General features: G+C 35.4%; 1 protein-coding gene across 7 annotated transcripts in view; it reads right to left on the reverse strand.

The window, feature by feature from the left end:
* CWC22 (CWC22 spliceosome associated protein) overlaps positions 1-22,988 on the reverse strand; it is a 63,953-nt gene that overhangs the window by 20,540 nt on the left and 20,425 nt on the right. For all 7 annotated transcript variants that reach the window (XM_086361124.1, XM_086361074.1, XM_086361115.1 and 4 more), the window contains exons 3-11: positions 20,207-20,274; positions 18,732-18,842; positions 15,982-16,221; positions 10,242-10,370; positions 7,723-7,891; positions 7,391-7,444; positions 5,066-5,201; positions 4,761-4,967; positions 4,605-4,667 (exon numbers count right to left, since the gene is read on the reverse strand). In XM_086361124.1, coding sequence (XP_086217250.1) covers positions 4,605-4,667; positions 4,761-4,967; positions 5,066-5,201; positions 7,391-7,444; positions 7,723-7,891; positions 10,242-10,370; positions 15,982-16,221; positions 18,732-18,842; positions 20,207-20,274 — 1,177 coding nt within the window. The remainder of the gene's footprint in view (positions 1-4,604; positions 4,668-4,760; positions 4,968-5,065; positions 5,202-7,390; positions 7,445-7,722; positions 7,892-10,241; positions 10,371-15,981; positions 16,222-18,731; positions 18,843-20,206; positions 20,275-22,988) is intronic.

Genomic DNA, 22,988 nt, shown 5'->3' on the forward strand with positions numbered 1-22,988 from the left:
TCTCATGTTACTACCTAGGTATTCAGAGGGCATTATAACTAATTAGACTAGAGAAAACCATAAGTATAATTCTTCTGCCAGATAGAAAGCAGCCATGAAATAAGCAAGGGATGAGAAGAACAAAGAAAAAGTAGATGAAGGTTTTCCAAAAGAGCAGGAGCACTGGAATGATAAATTAGGAAGAGAAATTAGCATAATGGAGAATGTAGTCAAAATATTACTAGTTCATCACCAAGAAGATAAGTCTATTATAAAAACCTAAGATGAGCAATAGAAAACAAGAATATAGCCTAAGAAAGTTTTCTGAAAGACAAAAAAGACCGAAGGAAAAAAAAAGCATAATTTAGTATTCACTCCCTGATGGCTAAGATGGTAAAGAATCTGCCTGCAATGAGAGAGACCTAGGTTCAATCCCTGGGTCGGGAAGATTCCCTAAAGAAGGTAATGGCAACCCACTCTAGTATTCTTGCCTGGAGAATCTCATGGACAGAGGAGCCTGGAGGGCTACAGTCCATAGGGTCATAAAGAGCCGGACACGACTGAGTGACTAACATATTTAGGTAGTGAATGAAATTTAAATAGTAGTGAGACTTTTATTAAAATGTATACCTATTAAGTAGAACATTATAATTAATTGATAGAATTTTCATATGTGCAATAGAAATGGAAGTCTAAAGACCTTTAAAAAAACCCGGAAAGATAAGCACTTCATTGGACTGTCATTTCTTAAAATACAACTCACATTCAGAACTATTCAAAACTGTGATGTAAAAGACTACATGAGGTCTATCATCATGTTAACAGTAATAAATGACAAAAACTAGAATCATATTTTGCCCAATGGTATGTGTTCCGTAAGTCTGACAAAAGATTTTACAAACCTGGCCAACAATCCCTCTTTGCATTTTTATTATAATCAGACAGATTTTAATACAGTTTTGGGCCAACTAATTTTTAGGAAAATTCTAATTTCCTTATATTTAACTAAATAGTATAAATCAGGAGTCACACGTAAAGTTAGCATAAACCCACATACTAGAGAAACAAGTCATTTTACAAAAGTGGAGAGTTGTCATTCAGCCCTTAGCTGACATACAAATCTCTTCAAGAATATTTCTAACCAATGTGACTGCAAGAAATGATCTGCAGTGTCTAGTTTATTATTACATAATGTGGTTCAGACAGACCTTTAAAAGGGGAAACTATTTAGTATTCAACAGGAGGAAGACCGGCACTCCTGCTGTTTTCCCAAATGCTGTAAGACCTAAAACACAAGTACACCTAGGTCACTCTAAGGTGCTAATTACTAAAGCTGTGCCCACTTCCTGCCGCGGTCATTTTTTTTAATGCCGACTCTAGAAGAACACTTTATGAAAGAATGAAGGTCAAATGGATTGTCTAGCTGTTTACATCATCCTCTCTTATCCCTTCACTTTAGAATCTACTTACTAAAATCATTTAGGCAATGACAACTGGATTTTATTAACTAAATAAAGCAGTGGTTTCCAAGTATGGTCTGTGAATCCTGGAGGAAACCACTGAGACCTGCGAGGTGGTCTGTGAAAGTGAAAGTGAAGTTGCTCAGTCGTGTCCGACTCTTTGCGACCCCATGGACTGTAGCCTATGAGGCTCCTCCGTCCATGGGATTTTCCAGGCAAGAGTGCTGGAATGGATTGCCATTTCCTTCTCCAGGGGATCTTCCCGACCCAGGAATCGAACCCGGGTCTCTGGCATTGCAGGCAGACGCTTTACCGTCTGAGCCGTCTGTAGGTCAAACTATTTTCATAGTAACACCGAAATATTATCTGCCTTTTCACTGTGCTGACATCTGAAATAAAGACGCAAAGGCAACAGGAGTTAAAACCTGCTGCATCCTGAGCACAATCAAGGTATCAAGCTGCACAAGCACTCATTGTACTTTTTACTGCCACACTAATGTAGTAGGAAAAAAGTTTCATTTAAGAACGCCCTTGAAGAAAAAATATAAAATTATTAATTTCGTTAAGTCTTAGCCCTTGAGTATTGGCATTTATAGTAGTTTGAGCAAGAAAATACGAAGTTTATATATAGCACTTCTGTTAAAAGACAAATGCACAATGGTGATGGTTATCTCAAGGAAAAACTCGTGTGACAGAGGTGCAAGATGAATTACTTATATTTTTCATTTTTACTTTAAAAAATGGCAAACAAACTAGAGTTATTAGGTATTTACCAGATATTTTCTAAAATATAAACAAAGTAATACTGTTATTTCAAGGAAAACAACCAACAGTTATTTTCAGATATTTGCCACAATCATCAAATGAGTCTTCAAGAGAATATCAGAATTCTGGAAAACACGTATCTATTCCTATGAGCTTGACAGCTTCCCAAAACATTAAGATTTTTCTGATAAAGACAGGTGGTAATATGAATAAATGTGATTTTTTGAGAATATATTAATGTGTCAATTTAATTTGGATAATGTTAACCCGTTAATACTTGGAAGATGTGAATAACTTAGTGCATCAGTATTTTCCAAATGACTGAGGAGACATGTTACAAAATCATGCTTGGGTAAAAGATCCATTCAAAGTGACAGACCAACAGATTTTAATGTTAACAAAATAGGAACATTAATGGATGTAATTTCAGGTTTCACAGTGCAATTAAATCATTAGAAACTACTAGCTATTAAATATTTAATTGGAATAGTGTTAAACAGAAATATACACAATTATAATTCTGAAAAGGCTATACTCTTCCCTTTCCAACTACATGTCTATGGTGAGGTTAAATTTCCTTCATATGTTTCAATCAAAACAACCTACTGCAACAGAGTAAAATCAGAAGCAATATGAGAATTCAATTTTCCCATTAAGCCAGACACTAAATTGCACAAAATATTTAAAACATACCATTCTTTTTCTTAAATTTCTTTGTTCATAATTATTTTTATAAAAACATGTAACTTTTGCAAATATGTACTAGGTTTATTATTGTTATTTTGAAATGACCTAGTATTTTTTATAGTCTCCCTTTAAATTTCTAGTAAGTAAATGTCAATAGATATAGCCCACATAAACAAAAGCTCTTTGGAATTCTCAATACTTTTTAAGAGTATAAAGGGATCTTGAGACCACAGAGTTTAAGGAATGCTATAGGAAAGAAAAATACTACTTTCTTGGCCAACTGCCAAGAACCTAATAAAGAAATGGATGGGGAATTCCCAAGTATAAAAAAAGGAAGAAAAAAAAAAAACAAACCTCTATACCAGGTATAATAAGAATTCTACAAAATTATTGGTATCGTTTAGGGAGACTATGGAGAAGGAAATGACAACCCACTCCAGTATTCTTGCCTGGAGAATCCTGTGGACGGGGGAGCCTGGTGGGCTGCTGCACAGAGTCGGACACAACTGAAGCGACTTAGCATGCTTGCATAGCAGGGAGACTATAGAAAAAGAAATTCATACGAAAAGAACAAAATAGATTGAAGGGGTTTCTCTATGTTTGGAAACTAAATTTATTAGAGAAAAAGGAATCTGGCATGTCCCTATTGTACCAGATTTTAGGATAATGTATAAAATGGGAAGCTTCTTACACTTTTACTTCCCCTTCAACATTCTCCTTCTAAGAATGATTAAAGCACAGAATGCAGCAACGACAGAGTTCTACATCTCTGCTCTCTCTTCCGAGGAGCTTTCAGAGCTGTAAGTATTTGTTAGGTAAAATCACAACTCAAGGAAAATAAACTTATAAGATTATTACAGAATTATAATATGTAAAATAATATAAATAATTATATATTAGAATGGTGTAAGTAGCTCTGAATATTAGCTTTAGTAGAAAAATAATGACACACATTAAAAAAAAACAGTACAGTGTCTAAATACATGCTCTGTGGTAAGACAAAGTACTGTATTTTATTTATCTTTACACAAACATTTACTCCTGTATCAAAAAAGTAACTTACTCTAGGTGACTTAGCTAGTAATGGCAGAAACAAAATACAAACCATTATCTAAACAAACAGTGCTTATGGTATACTAATGATGTTCAAATGATAATAATCAATTTATCCATGAAGTATATTAAGCTACTGTGATTGATTTTATCAGAAAGATATAAATCTGCCCTCAAGAAATAATGAAGTATAGAACTTTATAACACAGTATAGCACTTAATCAAATACTAAATTGGTGGCAATTTAAGCAGCAACTCTTAACTGGAAGTGAGGTTAAATAACGGCCATTGTAATACATGGATATTTCTTAAGAGGGATGAAGCTGAAGAGTTACATAATTAAATAGAGAAAGAGGAGAAGGAAAATGAGTTAAATAATTTAAAAGTAATACCATGGGTAGGACTTCCCTGGTGGGCTATAGTCCTAGGGTTGCAAAAGATTCTGACATGACTTAGAGACTAAACAACAGCAACACCACCACCATGGATAAGCACTAGAAAGAAAAATAATGCACGAGCAAACGGTGAAAAGAGAATGGCTTCACAGAGCAAAGATTCCAGTAGGCAGGGGTCAGAGTGATCTATACCATTCTATCAGTATCACACAATTAAGTAAACTTCTTCTTTTAAAAGGAAATTATTTTTTAAAGTTCTACATACCCTTCTTAATAGCTCTGTACTTCTCTTCATTCTCCATAAAATTAGGATCCATCTTGAAAACATCTCAAAAATAAATAAACACAAGTTAAGTTAGTGTTTATTTTCGATACTGACATTTGTTTGTATGCCACTTCCCAATGCCCACCCCTGACTTACTAAGAACATCTTCTGGATTATAGTCGTCTTCCAGAGGAAGCATATGGGTGAACTGATCATCTTCTTCCACTAAATCAAGTCCTTCTAGGATAACAGGGTGGTCCTTGAATCCATCCTTCCTTACAGCAAACATCACTTCAATCATATATTGAACCCTTTTGTCAATTTCAGACTCATGGAGAATGTTTCGAAGCCGTTCAAATATAGCTAAAGTTAAACACAAAGAAAATAAAAATAAACACAAAGCACTACATATAATAATACTCAAACTAAAGCTCAATCTCAAACCAAGGATATATATTTACCATTGATCCCTCTTGGTGACACTTGTGTTAATTTGAGACCACATTCCTTAAGAAAACCAATAGCTACTTCAACACTGTCATCTGTTGGTCTTTCCAGAAGCAAAGTGAGCATTTCTAAGCATAAAACTTCATGAGCCTTGAATAGAAAGAAGACATACAAAATGCTTTCACCTGTATTAATCTACTACTGATGGTAATTTTAAAAATTAGTAAGTCTAGTTTTTACAGTGATGGTATTGTACATATGATGAGCAAAGTTTCATAATGTACATAAAAATACTCCAAATATGGGATACAATTTTTCTTTCATTTCCGTTATGCATCTGCAAAGAATTTCCTGATGATTTTTCCAAAAATCTTAATTTACTACACTGGATACTGGATTACTACATCTAGTTCTACTGGATAGAACTAGATGATTTATCTCTAGCAGAAATATTCCTCTTATACTCTCTATAATAGAAAGATACATTATCTTTAAGAAATGTCATAATTAACCTCAAAATAGAAGTTAAAGTCATTTATTAATTTTTAATCTGAGATATTTTCATAACTACTATATGAAAAAAAGTAACATGATTCTTTTTATAATATCCTTCTCCATGATCACAACTCTATATCCATTTCGCAATTCATTCTCTCAGCAATTCTGTTAGCAAACAGTTCTTAAATTACATGAATACTAGTTTTCTCAGAAAATTTCTTTCTATAGTTTATAGCATACAATGACAGTTTTGAATACTTCTATTTTTATTTAAATCAAACTCTACACTGGCCATGGTCAAAGTTTAGAATTTTATAAACACCACCAAGTAGAGAGGGAATAAAAGTATATCGAGAAGCTTTGCTGTAAAAGAAAATGGACTTAGGAAGCGTGTTTAAAAGACCATACATATGCCTTTTAAAAACTAGACTCTTACTTGAGATGGAGAGACAACTTAGGAAAATATCCTCTTCATATCTAGCACAATATCAAAAATAAACATTGAATTTATTTTGGGAAGACAGGCAAGATTGAACAGTCTTACATTAGGGACAAGAAAATACTGCCCTGTACCGCAGTTTGGAAGATGCAAAATACTTATCATTTTAACTGGTTTATGTGAATGCCAAAAATATCTCCAAGTATAATATATATTCAAAAAGTGAAACATATCTGTGCTGTTATAGTCTGTGAAATTAGGTTTACAGACATGTAAAATTATGTTTCTGTGATCTTAAGTAGAAAATTATCATTGTAATATGACTAGGTTAAAATCTAAAAGGTTTCTTAAAGTGAGTACCAGAATTTCATGTAGCAAAGAATTAAAATATTATTAAATGTTAGAGAAATAAGATTAAGTCTGTCTTCAAAATTCTTCCTCTTATTTATAGATATAATTTTTAAAAATAATACATATCTGAAGGAAAACTGTGAGTATGGACAAGAGCAATTTTACTGTTTTCATTTTTAAAATGTGGCTCAGCTGGTAAAGAATCCACCTGCAATGCAGGAGACCTGGGTTCAATCCCTGGGTTGTGAAGATCCCCTGGAGAAGAGAAAGGCTACCCACTCCAGTATTCTGGCCTGGAGAATTCCATGGACTGTACAGTCCACAGGATCACAAAGAGTCAGACACGATGAGCGACTTTTACTTCCCCCTGGAGAATGGAATGTCAACCCACTCCAACATTCTTGCCTGGAGAATCCCAGGGACAGAGGAGCCTGGGGGGCTACAGTCCATGGGATTGCAAAGAGTCAGACAGTAGTGAGCGACTGACACATAACCTAACTTAAGATAACAAATCAAAACTCTCAGTGGATAAATAAAAAAATAAACACAAAAACTAAATAATAAAATGATAAATTTTTGCATTTAAAACAGATTAAAAGTATTTAGTACACAATATTTTATAAAATGATCCTAAGAATATATGAGTATTTACATATACCATGTAGTTATACATATGAATATACATATATATATGCAGTTGTGGGGAACAGCATTTTTTAAAGAATATCAGCTGTTAGGCTTTCTTGAACACTAGGTACAGGGAAAAGAGAAGAAATAGTACCTTTTAAAATAAAAACACATTATAGTCTTTGAAGGAAAACTATGCAGTTAAGTAACCACGTAGAGTATTAAGAGTTTGATTAATTTACTAACACTTGTCCTGGGTTCCTCTTTACATTAAAAATGCATTTATTATAGTTCTAAAATTAAAATATCATTCAAGATACTTTTCTGAAGGACTGTAAGTCAAAACAAAGTTCTCACTGAAGTGGCATCAAGCCTGTGGTCTAATGGCACTGAATGGCACCAAATTTTGAAAATGATTACTTACCACATTTTGATTAATAAGATGTGCCACAAATTTTGAAGCTGTCAGACAAAGTGGCTGGAAAGGGAAATTAGAGACAGTTAATCTATAAACTAAAACAAATTTTCATTTATCTATAGAGTCTACAGTTTACTTACACACTCTACTTAAAATATGTAACATGCAAGGTAATTTTAATGTGTTATAAAATAAAAATTAGTATATGTGAAAACATGACATTTCTGGAACAACAGAAATCAACATCGCTTACTAAGGTTGATTCTTAATTACTATGGTTGATACGGTTTATTAGTCTGTTATCTGTAGCAGTCTACCTACAAGTCGATTACATATACCTTATCATTTCTCCGATAGCCTTTTCGAAAATTAAGAATTAATCTTTTGAGGATTAACTCTCCAATTTGTGGAAATTTCGAGTTGATAATTGCCACTAATGCTGCATAAACATGGGTGAAGATTGGAGAAGCACTCTGTGCTTGCAAAACAGATCTGGATAGCAGGCCTCTGGTTAAAAGAGAAAAGAAAAGGAGTCAACAATACTCACTGATTTCATTAGAAGGAAAAAAATTCACCTAAAATCCAGCTATATTCAGTTCAGTTCAGTTGTTTAGTCGTGTCCGACTCTTTGCGACCCCATGAATCGCAGCACGCGAGGCCTCCCTGTCTGTCACCAACTCCCGGAGTTCATCCAAACTCATGTGTGTCAAGTCAGTGATGCCATCCAGCCATCTCATCCTCTACTGTCCCCTTCTCCTCCTGCCCCCAATCCCTCCCAGCATCAGGGTCCTTTCCAATGAGTCAACTCTTCGCATGATGTGGCCAAAGTATTGGAATTTCAGCCTCAGCATCAGTCCTTGCAAAGAACACCCAGGACTTATCTCCTTTAGGATGGACTGGTTGGATCTCCTTGCAGTCCAAGGGACTCTCAAGAGTTTTCTCCAGCACCATAGTTCAAAAGCATCAATTCTTCCACGCTCAGCTTTCTTCACAGTCCAACTCTCACATACCATACATGACCACTGGAAAAACTATAGCCTTGACTAGACGGACCTTTGTTGCGAAAGTAATGTCTCTGCTTTTGAATATGCTATCTAGGTCGGTCATAACTTTCCTTCGTCTTTTAATTTCATGGCTGCAATCACCATCTGCAGTGATTTTGGAACCCCAAAAAATAAAGTCTGACACTGTTTCCCGATCTATTTCCCATGAAGTGATAGGGCCAGATGCCATGATCTTAGTTTTCTGAATGTTGAGATTTAAGCCAACTTTTTCACTCTCCTCTTTCACTTTCATCAAGAGGCTTTTTAGTTCCTCTTCACTTTCTGCCATAAGTGTGGTGTCATCTGCATTTCTGAGGTTATTGATATTTCTCCCAGCAATCTTGATTCCAGCTATATTACTTCTCTGTAAATCATCATAAGAGCTAAATCAGAACTAAAATTTCACTACCTTTATCTAGAGGAAGAAACTGTCTTACTAATAAATTAAAACTGATTTTGAGGAAATAAAATTTCAATCTGTACTTATATAAAATAGATTTAATATAACTTTTTTCAAAATTTTTTCTCTCTAAATATAAATCTTCTTTTCCAGTTGCTGTTCATTACATCTATTCATGAATTTAAGTTCTTAACTTCTTATATTAATTCACTTAACAGTATCAAAAGTGAAGGGAGAAAAGACCTGCTTCAAAAGTACTGAACTTTGACTTAAAGTAAAATTTCCACTATGAAATTTTATATGAAATTCATATAAATTAATTCTGTGATGAAAGACAAATTGGGGTGGTTTCCATCTAAAAGACAGGCTTAAGTCTACTGTTCATGAAAATAAAAGTGAAAACAATATTCCTGAGAGATAAAGAAAGCACTGAAGAAATAATGCTAAAACAAGGACAGGAATATAAAAGGTCCTACCTTCTAACTCATTTTGAAATGCACATGTTTCTATCAATGTATACATTTGATAAGAAGAGAGATACAAAATGGGCTAACTGAAGAGTTATTTTTAGCAATGTAATAACAAACAATATTTGATTGTCAAAAGGCAGAAAAACTATCATCTGTCATACCTAAACCTCGTTATCAGGTTTAGGTATGACATCTGAATCACTAGAGTAGAAACTGAAAAAAGATAACTCAGTTTATAAACAGTAACATCTTAAATTACTCTTGTAACTTTTGAGTCTGCTGCTTTCTGAATAAAATGAGAGTGCTTTCCCGTGGCTGCCTCCCGGTCACCTTACTGACCCCCACCACGTGCTACACCTTACTTTATATATATATATATATCCCAAAGTTTTGCACTGATGATCTGGGTCATATGGGAAAATAGTCCTCAGATTTTAAAATAAATAGAACATAGAATATTTCTATTTCCTGATGAGTTAAAATATCACAACTACTTAGAAACCACACAGAAAATGGTTGTTATTCCCTTCTGCTTTTCTAAAATTTATTACTTATCTTTCTCATTTCTTTCACATTCCCACTTTGCTTTCATTAGAAATTAAACTGGTGTGAGGAGCACTTTGCGTATATATAAAGAAATTAAATATTTATTTTTATTCATGCGTTTAAATTATTGGAAGTATTCAGTCAATAAATAACTGTGCCAAAATTATTATATGACATCAAAGCTTCTCAAACAGTAAAAACCCCACACAAGCTCTAATAGTTGAGTTTAAGTTATTTGTTAGTAGCTTACGTATTTATAACAACTGCATTTTAAATACTCCTTGAAATTTTCTTTGAAATGAAGTAGCATAATAAATGAATGATTACTTTTCATGTAGATATTACTTTCCATTGAAAAAGCGCTATGAAATACTACAAATAAAACAGCCAATGCTTACCTTCCTCTGACTATATTTTCTTGAAGAAGTTCTTGAATAATAATACCGATATTGGAAATGTTGACTTTGTTGATCAGGCCATTGATAGATTTCTTCAGGGCTTCCCAGCTCATCCTCTGATATGCCAAGCTAAAAAGAATTGATTTTAATAAAGATGAAAATTCAGTCAACAATTACAACAAGAGGTTATAAGAACACAAAAAATACTTAGTGTTCCTTTATTTCTGAAATAATTTTCACAAAATGACCCAAAAGAACAATAAAATATATGAACACGTGGATACAGAAATTATACCTAAACCATATCTTATTCTCCATATATGTTATACTCATTTACAAATTCCTTTTAATAACATAATAAAATAATACAAGGATGTGTAAGGATAACATTGTTCTTATGTCCATATATGTGTGTATTAGTAGCTTGGTCGTGTCCGACTCTTTGCAACCCCATAGACTGTAGCCCACCAGGCTCCTCCATTCATGGAATTTTCCAGGCAAGAGTATGAATGGGTTGCCATTTCCTTCTCCAAAAGGAACTATAAAAAGAAAGGAAGTGAAGTTGCTTAGTCATGTCTGACTCTTTGCGACCCCATGGACTGTGGCCTACCAGGCTCCTCCATTCATGGAATTTTCCAGGCAAGAGTACTCGAGTGGGTTGCCATTTCCTTCTCCAGTCCATATATATTGCAATTTATAACATTTATTAGTTAGATTCAGTACATGCTTATTTTATAACACTTAATTTACTAAACTTGCCTTTAAAAGAAATGTTTTAAAGTAAAAGCAACTATTTTTTATTTAAATTACAATATATAATACCTAAATATAAGCTGTAAAAAGGAAATTTGGTATTATGTTCCTTCTCATAAAAGCATGACAGAAGAAAAAAATTAAGTGTTAAACCATAAAGAAATAGTATTAATCATAGAAAAAGGGAAAGTCATACAAAATCATGGAACTGAAAGACTGTACTAAGTATATTAAAGAACATCTGTATATTTAAGCAGTAGTCCCACAGGCTTATTAGCTGAATGCTAGATGGCTACACTGTTTTTTTTTTTAACTTCGAGCATAGGTAAATTATTTAGTCTAAATGGGTTTCTTTAGGTTGAACTTGGTACTATCTAAGGTCTTTTAAAGCTCAAATTCTACAGTTTTTATAATTATTTCTCTGTGGAATATGATTTCAGGTGCAAAAAGTCTCAACCTTTCCTTATATTTCTCTGGCAGTCTGGTGAAGGTGATGAACTTCTTAGAATAATGTGTAAAAATATATAGGATAACAAAGGATACCAATCATATTGAAATAGAGCTTTCAAAGGATGAAATCAACAAAAGTTTGATAGTCTATGTGCTTCTTAACACATTATATAGCAAGAACTGGTAGTAGGCATAATAGCTTCTTTAATTCAAGTAGCATAAACGGTATTTTGAGGTATTTGTAACAAACAGTCTGTTAATACTATGGTCTGCTGCCTACATTCCTGATAGAAATGTTAAACTACATCAATTTTAATAGATGCAATTATTTCCAATTCACATTCATGGACTGCCTGAATTTTATCCAATGACCTCTTGAAAGTCTATAGGTTAAGATTCCCTGTTTTGAACTTTCCTACACTGTTGATGATTGACTATGCCAAAGCCTTTGACTGTGTGGATCACAATAAACTGTGGAAAATTCTGAAAGAGATGGGAATACCAGACCACCTGACCTGCCTCTTGAGAAACCTATATGCAGGTCTGGAAGCAACAGTTAGAATAGGACATGGAACGACGACTGGTTCCAAATAGGAAAAGGAGTGCGTCAAGGCTGTAGATTGTCACCCTGCTTATTTAACTTATATGCAGAATACATCATGAGAAACGCTGGGCTGGAAGAAGCACAAGCTGGAATCAAAATTGCCAGGAGAAATATCAATAACCTCAGATATGTAGATGACACCACCCTTATGGCAGAAAGTGAAGAGGAACTAAAGAGCCTCTTGATGAAAGTGAAAGAGGAGAGGGAAAAAGTTGGCTTAAAGCTCAACATTCAGAAAACTAAAATCATGGCATCTGGTCCCATCACTTCATGGAAAATAGATGGGGAAACAGTGGAAACAGTGGCAGACTTTATCTTTTTGGGCTCCAAAATCACTGCAGATGGTGACTGCAGCCATGAAATTAAAAGACGAAGGAAGTTATGACCAACCTAGATAGCATATTCAAAAGCAGAGACATTACTTTGCCAACAAAGGTCTATCTAGTCAAGGCTATGGTTTTTCCAGTGGTCATGCATGGATGTGGGAGTTGGACTGTGAAGAAAGCTGAGCCCCGAAGAATTGATGCTTTTGAACTGTAGTGCTGGAGAAGACTCTTGAGAGTCCCTTGGACTGCAAAGAGATCCAACCAGTCCATCCTAAAGGAGACCAGTCCTGGGTGTTCATTGGAAGGACTGATGCTGAAGCTGAAACTCCAATACTTTGGCCACCTCATACGAAGAGTTGACTCATTGGAAAGGACCCTGATGCTGGGAGGGATTGGGGGCAGGAGGAGAAGGGGACGACAGAGGATGAGATGGCTGGATGGCATCACCGACTCGATGGACATGAGTTTGGGTAAACTCCAGGAGTTGATGGAGAGGGAGGCCTGGCGTGCTGCGATTCATGGGGTCGCCAAGAGTTGGACACGACTGAGCAACTAAATTGACTGACTGACTGACTGACTGTTGATGGGAATGTAAACTTGAGCAGCCACTATAACGAACAGTATGGCGGTTCCTTAAATAGAATTACAATATGATCCAGCAAACCTACTTCTAGACATACCTCCAGAAAAGACAAAAACTCTAATTTGAAAAGATACATGCACCCCAATGTTCACAGTGGCACTATTTATTAACACAATAGTTAAGACATGGAAGCAACCTAAGTGTCCATCAACAGATGAACATATAAAAAAGATGTAGTATGTCTACACCATGGAATATTACTCATCCATAAAAAAGAACGGAATACTGCCATTTGCAGCAACACGCATGAACCAAGAGATTATTATACTAAGTGAAGTAAGTCAGAGAAAGACAAATATTCTATCGCTTACACATGAAATATAAAAAAATAATACAAATAAACTTATCTACAAGAGAAACATTCACAGACACAGAAAACATCTATGGTTACCAAGTGGAAGGCAAGGGAGGGATAAATTAAGATTATGGGATTAACTGATACACATAAACAACAAGAATTTACTTTGTAGCACAGGGAACTATATTCAATATCTTATAATAAATAAAAGAATCTGAAAAAGAATATGTAACTGGGTCACTTTGCTATATACCTGAAACTAACACAATATTATAAATTAACTATGGTGGTGGTGGTGTAGTCGTTAAATTGTGTCCGACTCTTACGACCCCATGTCTGTAGGCTGCCAGGCTCCTCTGTCCATGGAATTCTCCAGGCAAGAATACTGGAGTGGGTTGCCATTTTCTTTTCCAGGGGATCTTCCCAACCCAGCAATCAAACCTAGATCTCCTGCATTGCAGGCAGACTCTTTACCAACTGAACTACAAGGAAGTTCCCAAATACTTTAATGAAATAAAAAAAAAAAAGAACTCCTGTTTTAGAGTGCTATACCAGGTATATCAAGGAGGTGGTGGTGAGAGCTGTCTATACTGGTAAGAAACCGCATTTTATCACCGACACTGTCATCAGCAAACACTGAAGATAAAAAGCAGACGGCAGTTAATTTCATCACTGTTTCTAAATTCTCTATAGATTGCACATTCCCTTTCTGCCTGCATCTGAGGTGGAACTCTTCCTGCCCTCAATCCAACCCTTTGGTATGTTACTATACAGAGTAGTAAGCTTTATAGATTAACAACTAGCCTGATCAACAAGATACTGCTGATACATAATCACAAACTCTTCCATTAAACTTTGGTCAACAGACAATAATCAAGTACAACTGTACTTCTTAATTAGGAAACCTACAATTAACCTGATTTAGTATCTGCTGAGGAAAGACTACACTTCTGTTTCCTTTATAGCCTATAGGCAGAGTTCAACTGTATATAAAATTATCTTCTAAGAATCTACTTAAAATTGCATATATTATGGATTCTGCCCGCATTAAAAAGACTCAGAGATTAATGACAATGCTTTCAATCTTTGACAGTTAGGATTGCTTTGAATGGGGTCAGAGACAGTACATATTTTTCACTAATACTTCCACTACTGCCTGCTATAACAGCAGCATGCCTGCATGATCATGAAGCTCCCAAAACCCACACAAGCAACTTTCAAATCCCTTCTCTACATAACACTGCAGGCATCACTACCAAGTGCTAGTCTATGAAACATAAAGAAAAACTTAGTGTTTTAATGTCATTTAAACGTCCCCTTCTAGCTCATAAATTTTTATACTTTATTTCAAATATTTATAACTTATTTTATAAAAATGACATTTCTACCTCAAGCTAATTCTTACAACAAATTTATATTTCATTTATATAAGGTTCTCAAGTACTCTCAAGTTGCCATGAAAATACACAACAAAGATGTAGAAGACCTTCTTGACTCAGCTGGAATTGTTTTTCTTAGAAGTATACCTACCTTCTATCCCAATCTTTTTCTTGACTACCTGGCAACTGAGTGATCATTTCAATCTTAGGCCATAGTTTTCCTGGTTATTATCTCACTTCACTAGAGAAAAAGGCCTTGAAAACAGCTGCACTTTTCTACATAGTTTCTCATCATTTCAATTATTTTGAAAAGGGAAGGAAAGGTACTTAGAGAGAATGGTCACATATGAATTTTGATTATTTGCCTCAGTGTGGCAAAAAACTGTAAGATGTTATGGTCTAAAAAAAGTAGGGAAAAGAGAAAACTGTCAACTGCTTCACAGGTTAGTACAAGGGCTGACAAACTACACCCAAGAGCCAAATTTAGCCTACAGCCTGTTTTTGCAAATAAAGCTTTATTGGAACACAGCCATTCTCATTTGTGTGCATGTTTTATCTATGGCTATATCCAATAAAATAGTGAAGCACGCATCCTCAAGTTACGTCCAGCTCTTTGAGATCCCATGAACTGTAGCCGGCCAGGCTCCTCTGTCCTTAGCATTTCCCAGACAAGAATACTAGAGTGGGTTGCCCTTTCCTCCTCCAGGAAATCTTCCCGACCCAGGGGCTGAACCCACGTCTCTTACATCTCCTGCACTGGCAGGTGGATTCTTTACCACTGTGCCACCTGGGAAGCCCTATAATGGTGAAGGGGAGTAGCTACAACAGACAGGATAATGCACAAAGCCTAAAATAGTTACTATCTGTCCTTTTATAGAAAAAGTTTGCCGACTCCTGGTTTGGTATAATTAGAAAGATCCATTTTAGTTCTAAAATAGTACTCTTGATTATCAATGAAAAATGGACACCACTAATAAGCATACAACTACAAAAGGAATGGTTTGAAAACAGTAAAAGAAAAAAAAAAAAAAAAAGATAAGTGACCTTTCCTCAGACTTTTCCACTTATTCATGCAGAAAGTAAAGACGTTAAGAGCTGCTGTCCGGGAAAATATTAAGCAGAGCTCCAGTGGAGCTTCTGAAGGCAGGAAGGAAAGAAGTATAATTTGAGGTCTCTATCATTATGGACTCTGCATGTAAATTCTCAACAGTCAAGGTTAATTGGAACATAGATGACTTTTTTCAGTGAGAGTGTCACCGCCTTATATACTTAGTGGTATTGACATGCCTGTTTTTATCTGTAATCTGTTCCTGCATCATTCTGAGTTTTGCAGGAGGAATATACGCTCCACCAGTGCGAGTAAGAAGAGGATCCAGCTCCTCTTTCTTCTTCTTTGCAGTAGGTTCATCCTGAGCAGAGGAACTCTGGGTTACCGATGGTTCTGGGCTTCTTCTCCCAGGAGATGGTGATTTCCGGGACCTCTTCCGATCCACATCTCTTTCTCTGCGTTTCTCTCGGTCTCTACTTCTGTAATACATGTTTTTGATGGAGAAAAGATGACACAAAATACATTCTTAAATGAACTGCATACCAAATGAGTGAGACCATTTGGGGGCCACAGATTCAGATAAGGAAAAGGGGTTTGGTAGTGCCTCACAGAGAAAATGTAACTTAAACTAGGTCATCAAGGCTCGAGAGGATTTACATTGCGGGCAAGGTGGTGAGGGGGTGGGGGGTGGGGAGGGGAGGGAGGATGGCATTCTGCAACTAGTAGAAGACAGAAGAACTACTAAAAAATGGAGCAAGGTTATTTAGGCCAGAATAAGTCGAAACAATAAAGAATAATGTATAACAGCAGTTGGAAAGATGAGTTCGACTCAGAATATGAAATCTTAAAAGACAAGCAACAGACTAAGTTTTTTTATCCTGCAAGTGATAAGAAATCATTAATAATTTGAGTGGGATAGTAACATGAAAATAGTATTTTCCAAAGACAAATTGGCCTGTGATGTATGTGATAAGTTGCATAAAGGAGAAACCAGAGTTAACCTCCAATAATAGCAATTTAGGAGTGAGACTGTTATCATAAATTGTAATTTGAAATTGTTTCCTGATAGGACTGGCAATTTATTATAAATCTCAAAATATCAGAACCTTCTGATTATTTTAGACAATGTGAAAAAATAAACCATTTTCTAGCCACAAAAACTCTTCCCTACTAATGCAGGTGCTACCCTTTGTAAAATGATTATATAATATTTTCAAACTATCAAGAAATAGCAAGAAAGAATGAATCTTTGCTGTCTGCTCTCTTTCCCCAGTGAGAGTTTGTCCACTTGGCTGCTTGCTACATACATCTGCCTAGAAGCTCAGATTATTCTGTTCATGCTTTGTGTGACCACGAGTTATATGAATAACTATCACTGTACTACCAGGAAAGCACTTAGTAGATTTTACCTAAATCTAGAGGGTATGTTTGAAATAATATGTCTTAATACATGGAAAAGAGTGCTTCTAGTCACCTACCCAGGTAGCTGTGGACAAACTGTTTTCCAACTGAAGCACAGAGACCTGAGTGACCGCCCCATGAAGACACAGCCTGTACCTACCAACACAATGTGAACAGTGGTAGCGGGAAAGTGGTTCCAAATAAAAACCCCAATTAGTCAAAGGCAGGTGCTCTGAACTCTAGCCACTGCTTTGTAACTGAGTTGAACATTTTACATCTACAGGAAAAAGCAACTCATTTTATATCTATTCTCTGTAGAGAATAGCTACAGAAGGAATTTACTGACACTGGTTATGATTCTTCTGAGAAACACCAGGTAAAACTGCTTGTTGGCTGGTAAAATTGTGTCCTTATACACTTATAGTGTTTCTCCTTCAGAGTGCAGAAGTAATAGTCTTCTCAGTCTAAACAGAAATATTTCTCAAGTGTTTTTCTACTGTTAGCCTTTATAGTCTACATAATAAACAATGTGCTTACTTCACAGTGTGTGTGGATCAAATCAAACTTTGTATACAAACACTGGACTAGACAAGGAATTATAGTGAAGTAATACAGTCAGGGACGGATATAAACATAGGCTCTGGAGTCAGAATTGAGCTCAAATCTCAGTTTCATTATCTACTAGACAGATAACAGCAACCTGAGGTAATAATCAGTTCTAACCCACTTCCTTATATGTAAATTGTGAGGTACAGTACCTAGTATATAGGAGTTTTGACAGCATTTGAGAAGGTCTGAGAATGCCTAGCTCACCAATTATGGTGGTAGCAGCTGCTCTTATTAAAGTGTCATTAAGGTGACAGCAGATAAACCTGTCTTTTGGAGGTTAATTTAATCTGACGTTTATACAGACAGGTTACATGTTAGAAAGTAAGCAGTGAAAAGGAAATTTTGGCTGCAGATATCAAATAATGTACTTGGTTCCAAACCATGGAGAAATCAGATTAAAATTCTAGTGTGGTATAGTCTAGGTAGTCATGGAATAGATGATATGAGAGAGACATCAAAAAGGATATAGAACTATGTGAACAAAAGTACATGCTAGGCAAGTTTTGGAAACCAGATGACTAATAAAGTGGGCAGTCAAGTTCTCTAAGACTCAAGTAAGAATAATTTATACTTAAAAAATGGTAACTTCATTCTCAATGTCCCTCTGCCATTATGTAAATTAAGATCATTCAATATCATAAATGACTTTCATTCAGTAAACAATCTCTGAAACTCATATAAGCCAATTCCTCATATAGCACAGTATAATGAATAAAAGCTTGAGACCTAGAGTCAGACAGACGAGGACTTGTCACTGACACACTTTTAAAACATGAACAAATGACTTAACTTCTCTAAGCTTCATTTTCTTCATCTATAAAAGGTATATATTTACTGCAATAAGAAGCTAATTCACATTAAGTCCTTATTAGAAAGCCTGGCACCTAAAAACATCCACTTAATGCTAGCTGTGACTATTATTATGCATAAAGAAAATTTAAACAAGTATGTTTCTATAGTTAAAATATGCAATACTAACCGTGACTCCATGCTACTATCATAAGAACGTTCTCTCCTTGAACGCTCATAGTCTGACCTGCTGGAATCAAAGTAACCTCTATCCCGAGGAGATCTTTCTTGTTCTATGTATCTAACACATAAAATAAGAAAACCAAAGTTACAAGTTGAAAACAATGATGTTATACTTAGAAAAGTCATATATTGGTAATGGTGATGTAACTCTATGACTGTACAAAGTCCTATCAAGTAGATCTTAACAAACAGATTATTTTGTTGACATCTATTTACTTAGTCATGATTATAAAAGCTTTCCACTGGTATGCAAAAAAACAACTCCTGGAATTCACTTAACCAAGCCTGACATCCTGGACATACTGTCCTTAGCAGAAGATACATATTTGCATATCATATACAGCTTAGTGGGGACAAAGCTATCCTCTGCTGTCTAGCTGGCTCATTCTATCAAAGTACTGAACAGTGTCACTGGCTGGCCTCCACTGGTTGGCAACCACTAGTGTCATTGGTTGGCCTCCATAAAATCCAGTTATTCCACTCCAAAAGGCTATTTTTCTCAGCTCCTATTCTTAAAGTCATATTGTTAGATATCTGTGAGAATGGATTGAATGATCAGCAAACAGGGATAGTTAGTATAAAATCTGCCTTTTGAATCTCAAAAGTCAATAAAGTCAGAGAACCTTAAGAGAAGTCAATACATACACACATGATAAATATACACAGTAATATAATCTATGTTTCATATGCATATCTACAATTTATTTGCATACACACATATGTGTGTATATGTCTATAGAGAGAGTTTCTAAAAAATATATATAGGGAGGAGGTGATCCATGAAAGACAATAAGTAGATGCAGAACACAGTAATTAACTCGTGTATAAAGCAAAGGTTTTTTGAGACAGCAGAATGGAATATGAACAAAGTACACAGGGAATAAGAGATCAGACAACTGGAAGAAAATCTAGAGGATGCTTCTCCTTTCATAAATTCTTTTTCAAGGTTATAGCTTACTAAGTGAAATAACTGAAGTCATACTATGAAGGCATGATGAACATTAATGGTAACATTTCTGGGCCTTCGAACTTAAAACAGAATTATGGTAAGATACATATAAAAACATTTGAGGACTATAAAGAGCCATGTAAATATAAAGCATTAGTATTAAGAGTAAAAGCACTTCAAAATAATGTGATTTCAACTAAACTTTCCATTTTATAAACTTCTATGCAGTATTTGACATATTAAAATTATTCTCCTTCACCTAAAAATTTTCATAAAAATCTAGAATTATTTACTAGAAATTCCTAGAACAGTCATTCAAGGATGATCTGTTCTCAACCCCACTCAAGTAATATTTCCTATAAAACCATCAAAAAAAGTTAGTAAACCTAAAATTAGAAATCTAAGAGCTAAATAATTTCTTAAACTTGTCAATAAAATTTTAAATGGTATTTAGAACACATAAAATTGTTTACCTGTCTTCTGGAGAGGAGGTCCTTTGATATGAATTATAATTTTCCCATCTGTCATGACCAGAAGAATGCTTTCAATGGAAAAAAAGAGGGGGAAGGGAAATTTTAAAATTGTTAAAAAAACAAACAATGACACATGTATCTTGGAAAACTGGAAGTGCTTTAAAAATTAATTCAAAATATGTTTTTAAACATAAAATAATTTATACTACCTAAATAGTATATAAGGTAAAACAAAATTTTCAGGCCATCCCAGGTAAATGTCTGGCAGTTATGTTTGCTATAGATCAAATACTGTCTTTAAACAACAACAACAGCAAAAAAACCCCTCAAGGTTTACTAGAAGAAAATAATTCTTAAATTTTCGATGCCACTTAGCTAATATTTTATTCCTATGTAATGAGATTAAGATAGTAAAGAATCTGCCTGCAATCCGGGAGACCCAGGTTCAATGCCTGGGTTGGGAAAATCCCCTAAAGAAGGGAATGGCTACCCACTCCAGTATTCTTGTCTGGAGAATTCCATGGACAGAGGAGCCTGGCAGGCTACAGTCCATAGGTCGCAAAGAGTCAGACACCACTGAGCTACTAACACTTTTACTTTCAATAAGATTTAAATTTATAGAACACCATTTTTTTTTTTTTTGAGCTTTAATCAGTTATATTTTATTATTTTTTTTTATATTTTATTTTTTTTTATTCTTCCAATTTTATTTTATTTTTAAACTTTACATAATTGTATTAGTTTTGCCAAATATCAAAATGAATCCGCCACAGGTATACATGTGTTCCCCATCCCGAACCCTCCTCCCTCCTCCCTCCCCATACCATCCCTCTGGGCCGTCCCAGTGCACCAGCCCCAAGCATCCAGCATCATGCATCGAACCTGGACTGGCAACTCGTTTCCTACATGATATTTTACATGTTTCATTGCCATTCTCCCAAATCTTCCCACCCTCTCCCTCTCCCACAGAGTCGCCCAGAGATAAATCCATGCACATATGGACACCTTATCTTCGACAAAGGAGGCAAGAATATACAATGGATTAAAGACAATCTCTTTAACAAGTGGTGCTGGGAAATCTGGTCAACCACTTGTAAAAGAATGAAACTGGACCACTTTCTAACACCATACACAAAAATAAACTCAAAATGGATTAAAGATCTAAACATAAGACCAGAAACTATAAAACTCCTAGAGGAGAACATAGGCAAAACACTCTCCGACATACATCACAGCAGGATCCTCTAGAACACCATTTTTATAAAGGCCTTTCCTGGCGAATACCACGACCAAAGGACGGAGGTTTTCTGTGGTTATGCCCAAGTCTTCTATAACGTTGCACTTACGTTCTTATCTCCTTTGGCTTAAGAAAACCATAACATTAGTCCAGGTTACCAAATCTGGACAAAACAAAAGAAACGGACTAACGTATTTATGAAAATTCAATTTTGTTTTCAGCAAACATTATTTAAGTGTCTGATACAGCCTGTATGACACTATGGTAGGCTGTAAAGATTTAAAAAATATGACTTGTAAAATATAGCTCCTAAGCCAAATCCTTTGAAGAATAACATACAAAAAGGAAACTTCAATGTAATATGAGGCTGAAGATACATGTCACAATGAGAGAGAGCTATGAATTATCCAGTTTAAGAACATTTCCTAATTTAAAAATCCATATAAGATGCCAAAATATTTATAAACAGGTAAATTTTAAAACCACCTATAAAAATGTTCATATTGACAAGCTTATTTTTAAGAATTAAAATGATTTTAATTAACTGAACAGATTTTAATTAACTGAAAGGAAATATAGTATGTTTTCAAAGAATCTTAATCTTGAAATCTAAGAAAAAAATAACTCAAATGATGAGTAATTTGTTCCACATACTGACATGCTTGCCTCCTTAATGGGAAAAAAATACATTCAAAAATTGAAAATTATACTGCAAAGAAATGTAAACAAGCTCCAACGTCGTCTTATGTTACTGCTGTCAGTGCCTCAGTCACGTCCAACTCTTTGACCCCACTGACTGTGGCCAAGCTTCTCTGTCCAGTCAAGAATACTGGTTGCCATTCCCTTCTCCAGCGGATCTTCCTGACCCAGGGACTGAACCTGGGTCTCCTGCATTGCAGGTGGATTCTTTACCGTCCAAGTCACCAGGGCAGCCTCGCTCTTATGCTATGACTAATTAGCAACAGTTTGAGTCTATTATCACAAGTAAATTAATTGCTAATACAATCTCCTTAAGTATTGAATTTTTTGAATGCCGCTGCTGCTGCTAAGTCACTTCAGTTGTGTCCGACTGTGCGACCCCATAGACGGCAGCCCACCAGGCTCCCCCATCCCTGGGACTCTCAAGGCAAGAACACTGAAGTGGGTTGCCATTTCCTTCTCCAATGCAAGAAAGTGAAAAGTGAAAGTGAAGTCGCTCAGTTGTCTCCGACTCTAAGCGACCCCATGGACTTGCAGCCTACCAGGTTCCTCTGCCCATGGGATTTTCCAGGCAAGAGTACTGGAGTGGGGTGCCACTGCCTTCTCCGTGAATTTTTTGAATAATATACGATAATTAGACTAATGTGTGCTGGTGAATAAACATGTGATCAAAATTTATAATTTAAGGTAGTCAGTCTGGCTGTATTTTATACTGAGTGCAAACATCTTAAAAGTCCGGTTTCTAATATCTACAACTTTTAAAAATTCTTTCACTGGGCAGGCAGCATAATTAAGTAGAATTGTTCTGCACAACATCTGTTGTGAGCAGTTGTTCAATATGACATA

Source organism: Bos grunniens, chromosome 2 (genome assembly GCF_055505025.1).
Source record: "Bos grunniens cultivar Pamir isolate PY7600 chromosome 2, Bosgru_T2T1.0, whole genome shotgun sequence".
In the NCBI taxonomy this organism is placed as follows: domain Eukaryota; kingdom Metazoa; phylum Chordata; class Mammalia; order Artiodactyla; family Bovidae; genus Bos; species Bos grunniens.